Source organism: Oncorhynchus mykiss, chromosome 13, assembly GCF_013265735.2.
Source record: "Oncorhynchus mykiss isolate Arlee chromosome 13, USDA_OmykA_1.1, whole genome shotgun sequence".
NCBI classification, from domain to species: domain Eukaryota; kingdom Metazoa; phylum Chordata; class Actinopteri; order Salmoniformes; family Salmonidae; genus Oncorhynchus; species Oncorhynchus mykiss.
Genome location: NC_048577.1, coordinates 44610413 through 44628230, shown reverse-complemented (window position 1 = coordinate 44628230; position 17818 = coordinate 44610413). Strand labels below are relative to the sequence as shown.

Genomic DNA, 17818 nt, shown 5'->3' with positions numbered 1-17818 from the left:
TAATTTCGCAATCTCTTACAGTAGAAACACATATTTATATATCAAAACTACTTTATGTCCCTTACTTAATTGCAGAAAAATATCATTACGAACCCAACACATTTCACATCCTCCAGAAATTCAGTAAGTGAGGTGAATGATTCTGTGGATAAATACACTGAGTGTACAAAACATTAGGAACATGTTATTTTTTCATGACATACAGTAGAGTGACCAGGTAAATCCAGGTGAAAGCTATGATCCCTTAACAATGTCACTTCAATCAGTGTAGATGAAGGGGAGGAGACAGGTTAAAGAAGCCATGAGATAATTGAGACATGGATGGTTTATATGTGCCATTCAGAGGGTGAATGGACAAGACAAAACATTTAAGTGCCTTTGAACAGGGTATGGTAGAAGGACCGGTGCACCAGTTGTGTAAAGTACTGCAAGGCTACTGGGTTTTTCACACTCAACAGTTTCCTGTGTGTATCAATAATGGTCCAATACCTAAAGGACACAACTGTGGGAAGCATTGGAGTCAACATGGGCCAGCAAAACTGTGGAACGCTTTCCACACCTTATAGAGTCCATGCCCCGACGAATTGAGTGCAACTCAATATTAGGAAGGTGCTCTTATTGTTTGGTATACTCAATGTATGTCTTTAGGACATTGATATTTGTAGAAAAATGAAATGAAAAATCTATAAATAATATTAGTTCGTTGTTGTTCTTTAATACAGAGGAACACTTTGTCAAAGAATCTGTCATTAAGTGAATTTCGAATGACTCCTCGTCTCTTGTCTGTTCTGTAGGTATTCATCTCTCTCACTCTCGCCACCTTCCCCTTGCCTCAGCTCTGTCATGCCTCGCTCATTCCTGGTCAAGAGTAAGAGACCAGGGTCTCACCCCCCTTGCTTCTCTAAAGGCACGAGACACACAAACCCTGACCAGCCACAACCTCATACAAATGATCACGACAGGCAGAACAGGGCGTGGTGGGAAGTAAGGTCCCCACATCGGAGCCCCTTCCAGGAGGACCAGGGCAACCTGTGCTCAGGGTCAGAGGTCAAGGACACCCTGGAATACCCCTGCCCTAGCTGGGACGCCATGGCAACCAGACCACACAGCACCTCGCCAGCTGACCTCTGGACCAGCTGGTCTGCAGGTATCCGACGGATCCTGACTTTATGGCTCTACACTCTATTTATTGTAAATAATAAATAAGTAGATGTAGATATTTGTTATATTTGTATTCCATCGCGTTAAACACTTCACATTACTTCAATTTGATTGTCATAACTATCTTTATCAAATCAAAAATATTTTTTTTCATTTCAAACTCAATCTACTAGTATGCCACTTACTCCACAGAAACCGGAGGGTACGATGGTGTGGAGCCTTCCGAGTCTGCCCCGCCCTGGTCCCTACACTGGCCCCGGGGCCCTGACAGAGAGAGGGAGCTGGAGAAACTGGTCCATGTCTTACTGAGCCACAGGCCACATATGGACCTCAACTCCACCAGCCCATGCCCCCTCTGTGAAAAGGTAAGAAGAACCAGCAAGGGTCAGGAATTACAATATAATCAGAACAGCACATCTACCCTTATAGGGTGTATCGACCAAAAGTGTGTGGTTCCAAACCATGCAAACCCCTTCAGGCATGACTAAAATAGAATAAATGAGATACTGTTTGGTGTTTATGACCTGAGACAAGAGTGACAGTAGAGTGGTGGAAATTGTACTCGACAGGGCTCTGTGACATGTCAGAAAATGACATAAGAGCAGATTTGTTTGGTGTGAGAATTGAGGCTGTGATGGGTAATTGTGTTGAATATGGTTGACATCTCTGGGAGTATGAGCTACATCTGCTGTTACTCTTAGCTTTCTCTTTTCTCAGGTCTTGTCCTCAGGAGCTGTACTCAAGACTCATTTACTCAGGTCACGCACATGCGTGTATGCAGTTCCATTGGCCACATCAGCCAAAGCCCCAGAGCACCCCTACGAGTTCAAACAAGCTCTGGGCATGTACGGAAGACCAAAGGTATATCTGGCAGAAGTACATTGGTGGAGGTCTCTCCACTTCCCAACACAAACTATATAAAAACAGTCATGGCAAAATCCTAACCACATCTCTGTGAATGTGTGTGTTCCAGGAGCGTAGCCATAGCTGTAAGGAATGTGGGAAGGTATTCAAGCGCTCCTCCACCCTGTCCACCCACCTGCTCATCCACTCTGACACCAGGCCCTACCCCTGCCAGTACTGTGGCAAGAGGTTCCACCAGAAGTCAGACATGAAGAAACACACCTTCATACACACAGGTATATGTTTATACTTGATCTTATACCATCTATTGCATCTTGCCTATGCCGCTCGGCCATCGCTCATCCATATATTTATATGTACATATTCTTATTCCATCCCTTTAGATTTGGGTGCATTAGGTAGTTGTTGGGGAATTGTTAGATTACTTGTTAAATATTACTGCACTGTTGGAACTAGAAGCACAAGCATTTCGCTACACTCGCATTCATATCTGATTACCATGTGTATGTGACCAATACAAATGTATTTGATTTGATGTGCGGGGAGGTACACTGTAAGGACACATACACAAATGAGCATAGTGTGTGTTGAACATAGGTCAGCTGGTGTGTGTACAACACAGTACAACTGACATACACATTGTGCAAAGGTCGCATACATCTGAAGTTAGGAATCTGTCCTACACACTGGCTGCTGTCACAGAGTGTCTCTCTTCTTGAATTCCATGTCATGTCCTGCTGTCTGTCCCTGTCTGTCTCAGGTGAGAAGCCCCATGTGTGCCAGGTGTGTGGCAAGGCCTTCAGCCAGAGCTCCAACCTCATCACCCACAGCCGTAAACACAGCAGTTACTGGCCCTTCAGCTGCACGCACTGCCAAAGCAGCTTCCAGCGCAGACTGGACCTACAGCGCCACCAGGAGACACAATGTGTCCATAGCAGCGTGTACACACAGAGCTGAGGCCACGGGTATAATGGAGATTTGTATTACACAAGTGCTCTATGTAGCACAAGAATGAGTGCTTTGTATAGAGATTGTTGACCGGTATTTGCAGTTCTGTTTTTATATGGTACTTTGATCAGTGAAGGAGGCCAAGCACATTACTTGTGTTCAAGTTATTTGTGCATTTGTTTTCGCTCACAGCTTTTCAGGTTGACCGTTTGGATAGTGCTTGAGGGGACCTGATCACTTTAACATCTCTAGCAATGTCATATATAGTGGGCGAGCTGGATTCCATCCATAGTGCAGAAGCTCAGCGTTGTAGCCGGTTGAAATGTAACGGTCATTTTCGATTGAGCCAACATATGCAACATTTACCACGAATGCTGTCTCCGCCAACACGGAAACATTGCCTTTAAATGTCAGCCACGCCTTAACGCTACGGACTGAATCCAGCCCTTTAGGCTCTGGTCTCTACTATGCTGTATGTCTAAAAAGACACCTTATTAAAAATAGGTGGTTTGAAGAGTGACAAAGCAAGCCCTATTTCCCACTGTAATTGGCCATTTTCCTCAGAGCCGTTGCAATTGTGGCTCCCATTGTTGGTGTATGAATGAAGCTGCCATTTTCACTTCACTGTGGCAGCCCACCCAAGGGCATAATAATATACAATCAGGCCATGTGGAACATGTGAGAAATAATGTCTTTGACTGCAGTACGAGCAGAGAGAGAGACAATGATTATGTTGAAATGATGCTACACAAGTATGACGAGACAACGTGACTGTATATTCTCAGTGTCACAGCCACAGCATGAGTATATATATATTAAAAGGGATTTAGATACAAAAAATGAAATACTCTGTTTAAGTTTAGAATTTCTGGGGCGTCATTCATTGTTCTCACCCGCACTTTATTTTTTAGATAAAACACAAACTCTGTCACAGATATTTAATTTAAATAGCAACAGCACAGATAATATCAAACAAAGGCTCACAATTACAACATAGATATATACAATAAGGATCTGGATAATGGCAATTCCCCTCACACATATTCTACTCATGACATATATTTGACTTCATGTGTTCCTCTTTAAACTCTGTAGTGCTTATTTCTGTTGTAGCATTAGACTAGGCTAGGTTCAGATTCATGCTCATCCTATAGCCAGTAGTCACACCATTCCATTCTATGAGCCCTGGTTATGACATTGTAGATACAGTGTAATGGATCAAATGCACTGACTAGTATTTCGTCCAACACTTTGAGGAGTTGCTGAGGCCATGTACCTGTAGACATACATGTAGTCTCAGTCTTTCAGACCTTTACACATCTCATTGCTTCAAGAAATGTACACCAAGTATACAAAACATTATGGACCCCCCCCCCCCCCCCCCCTTTAGGTAGTGGACCATTCTTGATACACACAGGAAACTGCTGAGGGTGAAAAACTCAGCAGCGTTGCAATTCCTGACACAAACTGGTGTCCCTGGCACCTACTACCATATCCCGTTCAAAGGCACTTAAATCTTTAGTTTTGCCCATTCACCCTCTGAATGGCAAACAGACACAATCCATGTCTCAATTGTCTCAAGGGGGGAAAAAAAGTATTATTTAACCTGTCTCCTCCCCTTCATCTTCACTGATTGAAGTGGATTTAACAAGTGACATCAATAAGGGATCATATCTTTCACCTGGATTCACCTGGTTAGTCTATGTCATGCAGAGAGCAGGTGTTCTCAATGTTTTGTATACTCAGTGTATATGTGGTTACACACACACAAAAGTGTATATGTGGTTACACACACACACACACACACACACACAAGACCTGGGTTCAAAAACTATTTAGGGTATTTGAAATGTCTTTGAAAGTAATTGAAAGTAAGTATCTGGATATTTTCAGTACTTAAATATTGGAATGAATTTGGAAATTCTCAACTACAGAGACAAGTGTATTTTCAAATACAAATATTAAAATACTGCATTATTTGAAAATACAAAAATACACAGAAAATAAGCATTTAAATAACAAATACTTGAATATGCATGTATTTGAACCCAGGTCTGACACACTCACAGACACACACCAGGTGTTTCATCTTCTGCCCCACTTTACCCTCGGTCTCAGATTTACCAGAGGAAACACTGAAAATGAGATAGAGAATGATAATATTGTATTTCTTACACATGATATGAGATATCACTATTGCAATCTGCAGGTGCTTGACTAATTCACAAAGGGCACTAGTGACAAGATAAGTCTATAGAATACTAGTCTAAATTTGACATTCTCTTTACTTTGTGGTCCCCCAGCTGCTGTGTGTGTTGCTCACGTTCCATCTCAACTCTACACAGAGCTGTTGGAAGAGTCTAATAAGGCAGGGTTAGTATTCTCGATCAGGCCCCCTCTTCTGGTTGGTGGAGGAGCCCCTGCAACCAATCACATGTCAAGTGTGTCATTAACATTTATACATGGTGAATAAACCCAGTATTTCTCTCAAAAATCATAAGAAAGTTATAATAGTATCTTCTCTTACACTAGGTCAAATCAAATGTTATTCGTCACATCCTTCGAAAAAACAACAGGTGTAGACTAACAGTCCACACTAACAGTGTAGACTAACAGCCCTTCCCAACAACACAGAGAGAAAGGAAAATAGAGAAATAATAGAATGAGTAACGATAACTTGGCTATATATAAGGGGAACTGAGTCGATGTGCAGGGGTACGAGGTAATCGGGGTAGATATGTACATATAACTAGAAATAAAGTAGCAGCAGGTATAGCATCTTCTCTGTTTATTTGTGAATATGGTGGTATAGCTCAGTAATTTGGCCTTTGGTCCAGGATAGACTTTACGAACTGTCCTGTGTGGTTACCTGTGTGAGAGTAGATGCACCATAGCGCCCCCATCAGGCTGATGCCCAGAAGGAAAGCAACAAACACAATCCCCAACACTGAGCCTGTGTCTACCCCAGAGCCTGGGTGACAAAAACATGGGAGGGAAAAGTAGTAGATAAGCCAAATCCCAGTTACTATCACTGTTGTGATAATACACACATGTAGGAACATCCGGGAGTTGATATTATGGTTATAGCTAGGGTTAGGGTTGAACCGCTAGGGTTAGGGTTGAACCAGGGTGTGGACATGAAACAAGGGTTAGGGATGAGGCTAGGGTTAGGGTTAAACTGCTAGGGTTAGCGTTGAGGCTAGGGTTAGGGTTGAACCGCTAGGGTTAGGGTTGAACCAGGGTGTGGACATGAAACAAGGGTTAGGGATGAGGCTAGGGTTAGGGTTGAACTGCTAGGGTTAGCGTTGAGGCTAGGGTTAAACTGCTAGGGTTAGCGTTGAGGCTAGGGTTAGGGTTGAACTGCTAGGGTTAGGGTTGAACTGCTAGGGTTAGGGTCGAACTGCTAGGGTTAGCATTGAGGCTAGGGTTAGGAATGAACCGCTAGGGTTAGCGTTGAGGCTAGGGTTAGGGTTGAACTGCTAGGGTTAGCGTTGAGGCTAGGGTTAGGAATGAACCGCTAGGGTTAGCGTTGAGGCTAGGGTTGAACCACTAGGGTTAGTGTTGGTGCTAGGGTTAGGGTTGAACCACTAGGGTTAGCGTTGAGGCTAGGGTTAGGGTTGAACCACTAGGGTTAGTGTTGAGCCTAGGGTTAGGGTTGAACCAGGGTGTGGACATGAAGCTAGGGTTAGGGTTGAGGGTTAGGGTTGAACCACTAGGGTTAGGGTTGAACCAGGGTGTGGACATGAAACAAGGGTTAGGGATGAGGCTAGGGTTAGGGTTGAACTGCTAGGGTTAGCGTTGAGGCTAGGGTTAAACTGCTAGGGTTAGGGTTGAACCACTAGGGTTAGCGTTGAGGCTAGGGTTAGCGTTGAGGCTAGGGTTAGGGTTGAACCGCTAGGGTTAGTGTTGAGGCTAGGGTTAGCGTTGAGGCTAGCGTTAGGGTTGAACCGCTAGGGTTAGCGTTGAGGCTAGGGTTAGGGTTGAACCACCAGGGTTAGCGTTGAGGCTAGGGTTAGGGTTGAACCACTAGGGTTAGTGTTGAGGCTAGCGTTAGGGTTGAACCAGGGTGTGGACATAAAGCTAGGGTTAGGGTTGAGGGTTAGGGTTGAACCAGGGTGTGGACATGAAGCTAGGGTTAGCGTTGAGGCTAGGGTTAAAGTTACAGTTACTTACTGCTGTGGGCTGGGATAGGCTTGGGCAGCTGAGACACACTGGGCATTTGACCTCTCTGACCTAGAGAGAGAAAGAGAGAGTTGGATAAGAAGAGAGAAACACCCTTTTACACAGAGTGAAAGTGAATTACTTCAGGCTCATGTCATGAGGTGGACCACACCATCAATGACCATCTATTACTCACCAGCAGGTGGCGCCTGCTGTCTGGCCACACCAACAGGCTGATAGACCAGCATGGGTCTGGAGAAGTTTCTGTACTCACACTGACAGAGAGAAGAGAGAGGAGGATAAGCAGTGGCAGATTTAGGTATAGGCAACATGGGCAGCCACCCAAGTCATTACTTTTAGTCATTAATACTACTAGTCATTATGAATCTAGAACATGTACTGTACCTGTTGGCTGGGTAGTTTGGATACGAGGGCAGGGATACGGAGGCCCCAGGGATTTGGACAGCCACTCTGTATTATGGCCGTTGGAGGCCCCTGGGTCACTGACTCAGGGCCACAGAGACGGATGCAACAGTGCAGGAACTGGACAGAGTTGTTGTAGATGGGCCGAAGGACAAAACTGAACCTCAGTCTGTGTATCTGGTCCTCCTCTCCTCCCATTCCTCCATCGCTCTCCTTCCTTTTGGCTCGTCCTCCTCGTCCCCTCTTCCCAACATGTTCTCTTTTTCTCAATCCTGCTTTGTTCCTCCAAGCCCTTCCTGGATGCCTGAATGACAGGACACTAGGTACCTCCTCTTTCTCTTCATAATATTCCTCATCCTCTTCCTCCTCGTCCTCTTGGCCATGTGTCATGTTGCTGAGTGTCAGTGAGGAGTCAGCGGAGCAGCCGTCTCTAATGACTGACCAGCCAGGGGACACACGGGGGTCTGATAGGGGAGACACCATGCAGGACCGCACCTCCACACCCCCACCGAGGGCTCCGTTGGCGGAAAGCTTGGCAAAAACAGTCAGATAAAATATGGGTAACACATTACTTTACCATGGTCTTATTACTGAGTTGATATTTTGTATGTAGAGTGTAATAAGTATTGTAATTACACAAGTACTGTAATTTGTAGGTCTCTGTTTCAACCTGCTGTGCTCTAGTGCTGTAATAGCAGGGCTACAGAGTTCTTATAGAAAGGACTTATTGTGACATATCTAGATGTGATTATAATAGCCTTCTGGAGGAAGTCTGCTCTGGACTTGAGGCAGCTGATACTGTAGAAGACTATCAGAGGGAGAAACACAAGTAGTACTTGCAGCAGGAGCTACATCAGCAGATAGACAGACATACAGACAGGCAGACAGACACACAATTAAACACACACACATAGCTAGGCAAACTGACCTCCACATAGACACGGTTGTCAGCAGTGATGGCACAAGGACCGGTCTGCCTCTGCTCATAGCCCTCTGTAACAAACAGCTGTAGTGAGACCAGTGGGCCGGCCCTGGCCCTTGGGAGAGGCCCCGGCCCCTGCAGAGTGGGCTGCTCCACAGGAAGGCTTGGGACACTGGGGACTGCAGCCAAACAGCTGAACTAAGAGGACAATGTAAAAGATGGAGATGTATGGGATGATAAGGACAAGATATACATGTCTCTCTCTCTCACACACAACAAACACACACACACACACTAATATGAAGTGAAATTGGACCACACACACACAAATACACAACCTGTATCATCTCACATGTATGACCAGTGGAGTCCACTCTGTGGGCTCCTCGTCTGTCTCATTGCCCACGGCAACCAGAGGCTTGTTTCTCCATAGCAACACCTGAGAGGATGGATAGACACAAAACATGGCAAGTCATGTACTGTAAGAGTTGAAACACTAGAGCAGATAGGTCAGTGAGATATCAGTAGATATATTAGTAGATCCTAGTTCATTCACATGCTACATGTCTGTCTCACTGCCTCCCTCCTCTCCTGCTCCCTTTCCTCCCAGATCTCCACCACTCCCACTATCCAGCCCCCTGCCCCCACACTCCTGTCCCCAGGCCTAGCTACACTCAGGCTGATCAGCAGTGTTCCGGACACTCTGACCTAGGTCACCCATGTGGTGCCTGGGGGAGATAAGACAGACTACTTACACAACCGCAGGGGCCCTTCAGATCCCACTAACCAACAACAATACAATTACAGCCCTGCTCTTCTACTCTCTTCTCTCGTCCTCTGCCTTTCTACTGTGCATCTCTCGCCATCTATCTCAATCTCACACACAGATACACAGAGACAGAGACACACACAGTGAGGGGCTCCATAGTGACCTACATGTCCCTCTCCCCCTCCCCACCTAAGGGAAGCCCATCCCTGCTCTATCTCCCCATCAGATCCGCCTCTCTGATGAGGCTGCTGGACGTCCCAATTACACAGCTCTTTCTCTTTCTGCTGACTGTGTTTAGCACAGAATCACTTGTAAACGGCTGCACCCAGACGCATGGCTCCATTACCATTTTGGACTCCATTTTGGTGAGACAAAAATATTGCAAAACATGTGGAGACACAAACGTTGCAGAAACATTTCACAAAACATGTTAAAATGTTCCCTGCAGATATTTTACCCCTTAAAACCATCTCTCTGTCTTACCGCATTTTTGTACTGCACCCCTCTGGGCTCTCCCTGCAGCACCCCTTCAGTCCCACAGGAAATGACCGGGAATGCCAACAAGAAATGGCTGCTGTTAGACTGGGCCAGGCACTGAGGATCCCGCAGTGTCACCTCCGACACCGGGAGAGACAGGGTCTGTGTGAAAGAGAGCATCACACTAAGTACCATCATAAGAACCTACAATAAATACACTGTAGGTCTACATGCAGTAAATTGGTATTTGTATAACATAACCTCGCTAACAGGCTAACACGCTAAACTACCAGTACAACCATAACCTCGCTAACACGTTAAACTACCAGTACAACCATAACCACGCTAACACACTGAACCACCAGTACAACCATAACCTTGCTAACACGCTAAACTACCAGTACAACCACATAGTGAAAGTGACCTGCAGAATGTGTCTGTCCACGGCCACGTTGAGTCGTCCGTCCTGACACTGCACACTGACGGCCTCCCAGCCCCCACTGGTACTTCCACCTCCCTCACTCAGCCACTGCCTCAGCCTGTGCTCCTGGACCCAATGGGGCCTGCCATCCAGCATACGCACAGGGGGGCCACCTTCTGTGAGGAGGGAGAGAAAGAGAGAGAGGTGTGCTAACACACAGAACAGCACCTTTTTAGGGATAACATGACCTTCAATATAGAGAGACAACATAATTAATCAGGAGAAACACCAACACAAACACACGGTTAGGAAAAACAAAATAAACCATCCAGTTCACTCACACAATGAGGGACACAAGAGACACATACAGGTCCTGACCTGTCCCTCCCCCAGCCAGTCTGATCACAAAGTGATTGACCAGGTCAGCCTCTGTGTATGAGGCCACTTTGGGAAAGCCACTCTGATTGGCCCAGCTCAAAAGGTCATGGGTGGTAGAGAGGTCAGAGGTGAGCGTGCTAGTCAGTGTCAGGTCAGGCTCTGGAGGGTAGAGTGGGGACACGCTGTTCGAGGACTGAGTGGAAAGAACAAGGTAGATAGAGAAATGGTTGAAAAAAATGCATAAATGGGATGTTTGTGTTACAAGATAACATGGCAAGCCCTGTCAAAGCCAAGTTGAATGTATTTATTTAAAAACAAAATAACCATTGATATTTTGAACTCAAGTTGAGGTTTTGAAATCATGTTTAGCTTGGCCTTCACTCAATGATTGTATTGCTCCTTTAATTTCTTTAGCTATTTTGTCCATTTCATCATAATTTTTTTACTTATAACCCTTTTATGACTTTTATACCAAACTCCAGAACAGGTGAAGGACCCATTCTAGCCCACATGATAGGAGAAATACCATAATGTGTCAAGTTTTACTGGATAGGGTCCTCACATAGACAGAGATGTGTCCCCGGAGCCCTGGCACTGTGAGAGCCCAGTTGACTGGAACGGCACTACTGAGGATCAACACCAACTTGTGCCACCCAGCATTGGCCACTGGGGGCACCAGAGAAATAGTCACCTCCACCTGCAGAGAGCTGGGATAGAGGGAGAGACCGGTCACTGAAAGGCAAAGAGGGAGAAAATGCATATAAAATGATTAAGGGATAACTCAATAGCTCAACATTGTATTACTTGAACAGCTTCAGAGATATTCTCCACATTTCTTCACATTCTGGAGACGTCCTAAGCTTACCCACAAAGCCCTGACCCTGCTGAATGGAGCTTGATGACATGCACTTCTGGGTTGCCTCCGCCAACTGGAGAACAGCCCTGTACTTCCTGTGGCTGCAGGTCAGAGGTCAGGTAGTTGTGTGACAGGAACAGAGACTGCAGCTGGCACACACTGGGCATGGTGGTATCTGGAGGGCAGAGGGGAGACTTGGTTGGAGAGGAAGAGAGAAGGTCAGAAAGACCAGGGTCGTGTATTAGTTGTATGTGTGTGGGGCGGACTCACCCTCGCCCACACGGACGTAGACGCGGTTGGCACTGGCTGTGTGTGTGAGGGAGGACAAGGAGCCATGCCGATGCATTGCCCAGCGTAGCAAAGCCCGCGGACGGAAAGGCAGAGAGGGCACAGGCTGCACCTGCACTGCCAGACTGGAGGGCTGCACTGTAGAGTTAGGAGAGACCTGGGGCAAAGGGGGGACACTGTGGTTACAGAGAGAGACATGATAACACATAGTAATAGAAACATTCATTTGTGGGGGCCTATGTTTCTAAAACAACACACTTGCACAGACATACACACAAACACACTGGAGAGGTCAGTACTTTTATCAGTTCCTCATGGGAGGAAGTAAATACTCCCATCAAAACGTTTTTTTTTTGGAGTGAATGACAGATGAATGACTAAAAGAGGTACACACACACACCACACGAGCACACATAGACTGACCTGCACCAATACAGGCAGATCCGGGGGTAGTCTCTCAGCCTCCAGCCACCAGCGCACTGGTTGCTTGGAGCTCAGTACCAGGATGAGGGTTTGACGGGGAGGATGAGACAGAGACAGGGGTCTCAGGAGCACAGTCACCTAGAAGGGAAGAGAGGGGGTCAGGGTAAGGAGGCACAACGTATTGGGAGTGATTGTGGGTGTGGGTGTGTCCTACTGTGAGAAACAGAGAGGGAGCACCTGTTTGTCAGGGCTGCGTGTCCCTCTCCCCACAGCGATCACATGGGTCTCTTTCTCTCCACTCTCTCTGGCTGCACAGCCCGGGCCGGCCTCAAAGCGCTCCAACAGCCCCTGCACAGGGTGAAGCTCCCCCGCTGGAGACAGAGAGCACTGCAGTTCCCCACAGTTAACTGCAGAGTTGTAAAGACAACCAGATGTCACTCAAGATGGAGCTACGGCTGTATACTCTGTTTACAGGGAACATTGAGGACAAACTAATATAGATTGGGTCTCTGGTGGGAGAGATAAAATGAGAAATAAAATACTTGATGCCCCTGAAAAAGACAACACAGAGAGACCATCTGAACTTGGTGTGAGGTTTGGTAATAGGCAGGATGGACAGGGTCAGCAGCAGACTCTCTGCTCTCACTGACAAACAGGAGAAACAAGTCTCTGTTAATCCGCCACATAAACACACTAGTGCTCCACTCGACTGCTCTGGTCTCAGACAAGCCCTCTCACTCAGCCTCTCTGTCTATGTCTCAGTCGGTCTCTGGTTCTTGCTCTCTTCTTCCAGTCAGTGGCTGTTAGCCCACTATGACTAAAAGACAGCTTGTTGTTCTCGGACTGAACAGAGCTAATTGGGGAGTGCCCCCTGACTGAACTTTCAAAGTTTTTTTTTTACGTCTCTGAATATTCCACTTTCACTTTGCTAAACCAAAATCTGACCTTTGACACATAGCTCCTTGAAAGCAGAGTCACTCTGGGAGGTACTTTTGAGAGAAAGTATTAAAGTTGTACTATTCAGTATGGAAACATCCCGTAGAATTAACAGTACCTCTATAACTGTCTTCTACCTCTTCAAAGAATATCTTAAAGAATCCCACAGCACCCCCCCATTTTTTAAAATTATAAATAAAAATGGCCTTTCATGAACTCGCACTTGACCCCCCCCCCTCCCCCTCCCACTAGCACTGACTTTGCTGGCAGCTACTTTATTGAGGAAAATGTACTTACTATGACTGCGATATGTGGTTGTCCGACATAGCTATCTTAAGATGAATGTACTAATTGTAAGTCAATCTGGATAAGAGCGTCTGCTAGATGACTAAAATGTCTGGTTTCCCTTACGTCCTGTTCTCTCCCCCAGTAGAAAGAGGCAGAAGAGAATCCACCTCGTCCCTGAAACCATCATGACTATTCTCCAGGAGTGAATTCAATGGGAGAGTCCCTCTTGCCACATCCTGAGGGGGAAGAGAGTGATTAATACAATGGTCTAGACGGAGTCTTTAACAAGAGACCAAGTTCTCTGTGTGCATAATGTTATATTGGACAGGCTGAGAGAACAGATGGATAATATGTATCCAAATAGAGGAGGAACAAACACTAGAGCAAGGACAGAGTTTACCCAGGGAACAAACAACATAACAAAGTCATCCCTCCCACTGGGTTCTCATTATCACTGCATTATCAGAACTTCCTCATTCTTCTCCCATTCTGGACAGTATCAGATTCTTGGTGAAATGTTTCTTCTCTGTGTTCTGCCAATTGCAACTCGGAAACATTTGTCAATAACATGCTTTAAACATGCTTCAAAATGCCTGACTGATAAGAGGAGTGACGGGGCTGCGGAAAAGTAAGCACTCTCAAATTGATAGAAGCTTTGGATAGCATGCAATCAGGTCTGACATTCAGTGAGATTGACATGATAGTATTAAACATATTTTGACTCCATTGTTTATATAGAATACAAATAGGTCTGTACATCTTTCCTTAGCCTTGTTGAGTACACAATGCAATATTATCAAAGGTCATATACCCACTTATCTCATAATTGTCATGTGCCTATCTTTATTCTGTGTCTGATAGTGACACACATCATATAATGCTGTGAGACAGAATTGGAGGTCATTGCTCTGCATCGATTGACCAGTTTATTGTTCTTGGGTGGGCTCCCGAGTAGCGCAGCGGTTTAAGGCACTGCATCTCATTGATAGAGGCGTCACTACAGACCTGGTTCGATTCCAGGCTGTATCACAACCGCCTGTGATTGGGAGTCCCATAGGGCAGCGCACAATTGGCCCAGCGTCGTCTGGGTTAGGGTTTGGCCAGGGTAGGCCGTCATTGTACATAATAATTTGTTCTTAACGGACTTGCCTCGTTAAATAAATACAAAAAGGATCAGAGGACGTCCAGACAACCCACACCTACTCATTGAAATAATGACAAGTAATTAACTGGCGCGCAAAACGCTAATCTCTTCTACTCAAACTTGCCCAGAAAGAACTCACCACGAACTGCAAAATAACGGCTAATGGGACCGGAAAGAAAAATTTAACAATTGATTGGCCTTGATGGGTATTATGAGGATACAAACTATATATTTGTGTCATTCAAAACTGTTTTTATATTATTTGTCTCATGTTGCTGAATCCCTTGGCAAATTCATGACAAATATTTAGTCAGAATTCACTAGAAATAATAATAATTTAAAAAAAGTAAATAAACCTACAATGATTACATTTAAAGTCGTAACTCACCTGTGACAGTTCCCGGTGGAGCTGGACGTTGAAAACAGACTGTAGATCAACTATTGATTCTCAGGTTAAAACCATTCAATCATTGGTTAAGACCAGTGACGGCAGGACTGTATTGGCGTATATCACAGCGGGGACCTCTTTCAATAGTAGAGAAAATAACAGAAAATTTCCTTTACCAAATCTATGTGCTGCTTCAGGCGTCCAGAGACGCACTGGGTGGCATTTCAGATAGGGTATTGCCTTGACATCATCATTTCCGATAAGCCAAAGAAATCAAAAGTTAAGACAGCGTATTTTTTTTAGAGGTGGGATACGGAATTTAAAGAGATTCCCGCGAAATAGTATAAAAGCCAGAGGAGGGGCAAGGAATTGTGCAATAGACGGGAAAGAGAAAAGAGAATAGGTTCTAAAAACGCAAAAAAAACGTAGAAGGCAACAGGAAGAAGAGAGTGAGAGAGGACGAAGCGTAAAGGGGAAGAGGAGGGATGGTGGGAGGGTAAATAAATAGGAACGGGAGGTTGGACTTGAGAAGTTGGAGAGGCAGGGGTAAAGTGAGAGGAATACAGAGGGAGGAGGGAAAGGAAAGATAGATTAATGCGAGATGGAGAAAAATAATTAGACCATAAAGTACACTGTAATTATCTTTTATTCAATGTACGTTTGCATGAGGCTTCCAGCTGCAACATGATTGTGTTTGCTCAACAAAATAGCATTCCTGTTGATTCAACATACAATTGTTTGCATATTTCCCAGTGTAAAATTAAACGCTTTATGACAATACATTACATATATCATAAGGCTTTTCTTTGAGGGCCTAGTTACACCCTAACACAGTGGCCTGAAACTTCTGGTTTATAGGCTGTATTAAGCCTGCAAGTCACATTTTGGCGTGCAAAATGTTGTTGAATCCCTTTTAGAATCCAGCCAGAGTGAGGATATTCAACAATTGGAACATTTATTCACCCTCAAACTGCATTGAGAATGATGGCCAGGGTAGGCGTATGGAAGATGAATTATTGAGACTACTAACAGCTTGGATTAGTTTAGAAAGATGTATGCTATTTATGTTTGTGTAGCAAAAGATTATACGATTAATCAACCAATCAATCCAAAAACACAGGTATTGAAAACAAACAATTCTGAAAATCAACCTGCGATAGAGCATGCTGGGAAATGGTTTTGAGTAGTTTTGAGCAAACATACATTTGTAATTTTACTCAACAAGCTTGTTCAAATTCAGCTCACTTTGAGCAGAGTTTGTTGATTCACCATACAACTGTAAGGCTGTAATAGGATTGTGTGTTTTCTCAACATTTGGGCATGTAGCTGAACCAATATACAGTGTTGCCTTCCAAAGGCACACATTAATTAGTAATTCGACTCAACAAGTTTTGATACATTCATATCACTGTGAGCAAAGATTGTTGAGTGAACCAATGTTCACACATTAGTTACATTTCTTGTCCTTCTGGCTTTATTTGTATTTTTTTACTGTGTCGGCTAACATCTATTTTCTCTGAAGTGTGGGTGAAATTACACAGATTTTTATCCAAATTGAGAAAGTTCAGAAATAATTCAGAAAGTACTCAAGATGCATAATGTAATGATTGTGTTTAATACGCATTTTTAGGTCCTATTTGCTCAATTCTGTTTCACAGGGAAACTCTTATTTCATGCCATGAAATTGTTGTTGGATATGTTACTACTGATATGTTTTCTGGTTGATTTATGTCCCAGATACACATTTTTTATCTGAAATAAATAACAATGTCCAGTACAGTATTTCATATTCAATCTAAATTTAAATGTATCATGGGGAAATGAGTATGTTTGGTCTGTGGACAACAATTTCTAATGTTCTTTTTCTTTGGTCAAGTTGCACTCTACTCTCTCCAGACCGGTCTGAGAATAGATCAGCCTTTTAACTCTTAAGCTACCAACTGGGGCCATTTTGACCCAAGGGGCATATTTTTGTCATAACAGCCCAAAGTTTGTTTATTAAATTCTTCAAATGTTTTATGACTTTGTCAACTAACTTGTTCTTAACAAATCTAAATAATTGTTTAGTGTTTCTGTATCAATATGGACTATCATTTTGACCTTGTCACGACTTCCGCCGAAGTTGGTCCTTCTCCTTGTTCGGGCGGCGTTCGGCAGTCGACGTCACCGACTTTCTATCCATCGCCGATCCACTTTTCATTTTCCATTTGTTTGGTCTTTGTTTTCTACACACCTGGTTTCTATTCTCCAATTACATGTTCATTATTTAACCCTCTGTTTCCCCCATGTTTGTGTACGTGTTTGTATATAATGTTCAGGTCATTACTTGTTGGCTGGTACTGTTTGCCAGGTTCGTTATCACGGCCGTTATTTACGAGTGACAGGTAATTTCACGCACCTTTAATATTTGTTTTATACTGGTGCTGTTTGTGGAATAAATGACCTTGTACACTCATCTCTAGTCTCCTGCGCCTGATTCCATGCACCAGTTACTCACAGCCTGACAGAAACACGCACTACAAATGGATTCAGCAGGAGACTAGTTACCCAGGTACAAGGGGTTGAGGAGCGTGTCCAGCAGCATGAGGTGATACTACATCTCGGCACCGCCATGTATTGCGTCCTACAGACGATGGAGCGCTGGGAGAGAAAAGGAGTTCCTCCAGAGCCTCCCCCAGCACCACCAAGGACACCACTGATCACCTTCACCCGGTTCCAGTGGGATTCAGCTCTCCCTTCAGAGGGAGTACGATGGGAAGGCAGCGGGATGTCAGGGTTTCCTATTCCAACTGGAGCTCTACCTGGCGACCGTGCACCCGGCTCCTTGGGGGCGCGAGAGCGTGTCCGCCCTCATCTCCTGTCTCTCAGGGAAAGCCCTGGATTGGGCCAATGCCGTATGGGAGGAAGGAGGAGCGGTGCTGGACCAATTCAAGGATTTCACCCGCCACTTCAGGGCAGTCTTCGACCACCC

The 17818-nt window shown here is 44.8% G+C and overlaps 2 protein-coding genes across 6 annotated transcripts; one reads left to right on the top strand and one right to left on the bottom strand.

Moving 5' to 3' along the window:
* Positions 1-805: 805 nt before the first annotated feature.
* Positions 806-2982, top strand: LOC110485185 (zinc finger protein Gfi-1b-like). The gene is made up of 5 exons (XM_021556251.2): positions 806-1147; positions 1354-1526; positions 1879-2022; positions 2135-2455; positions 2809-2982. Exons 1-5 carry the CDS (start codon positions 844-846, stop codon positions 2980-2982), a joined length of 1116 nt encoding a protein of 371 aa, XP_021411926.2. The 5' UTR covers positions 806-843.
* Positions 2983-4485: 1503 nt separating this feature from the next.
* Positions 4486-15325, bottom strand: engl (endoglin, like). Of its 5 annotated transcripts, none has more exons than XM_021558151.2 (18): positions 14848-15325; positions 13439-13551; positions 12329-12498; positions 12092-12229; positions 11651-11825; positions 11390-11555; positions 11087-11231; positions 10525-10717; positions 10150-10322; positions 9732-9887; positions 8832-8918; positions 8486-8677; positions 7540-8088; positions 7331-7409; positions 7147-7206; positions 5843-5944; positions 5262-5393; positions 4686-5108 (listed from the first exon to the last, which is right to left on the bottom strand). In XM_021558151.2, the coding sequence occupies exons 2-17, from the start codon at positions 13500-13502 to the stop codon at positions 5311-5313; spliced, it is 2532 nt and encodes an 843-aa protein (XP_021413826.2). In that variant the 5' UTR covers positions 13503-13551; positions 14848-15325; the 3' UTR covers positions 4686-5108; positions 5262-5310. The 5 variants fall into 5 exon arrangements, with proteins under 5 accessions (XP_021413825.2, XP_021413828.2, XP_036797121.1 ...); XM_021558152.2 differs by having other exon boundaries at positions 5309-5393; XM_021558150.2 differs by having other exon boundaries at positions 4486-5393.
* Positions 15326-17818: the final 2493 nt, after the last annotated feature.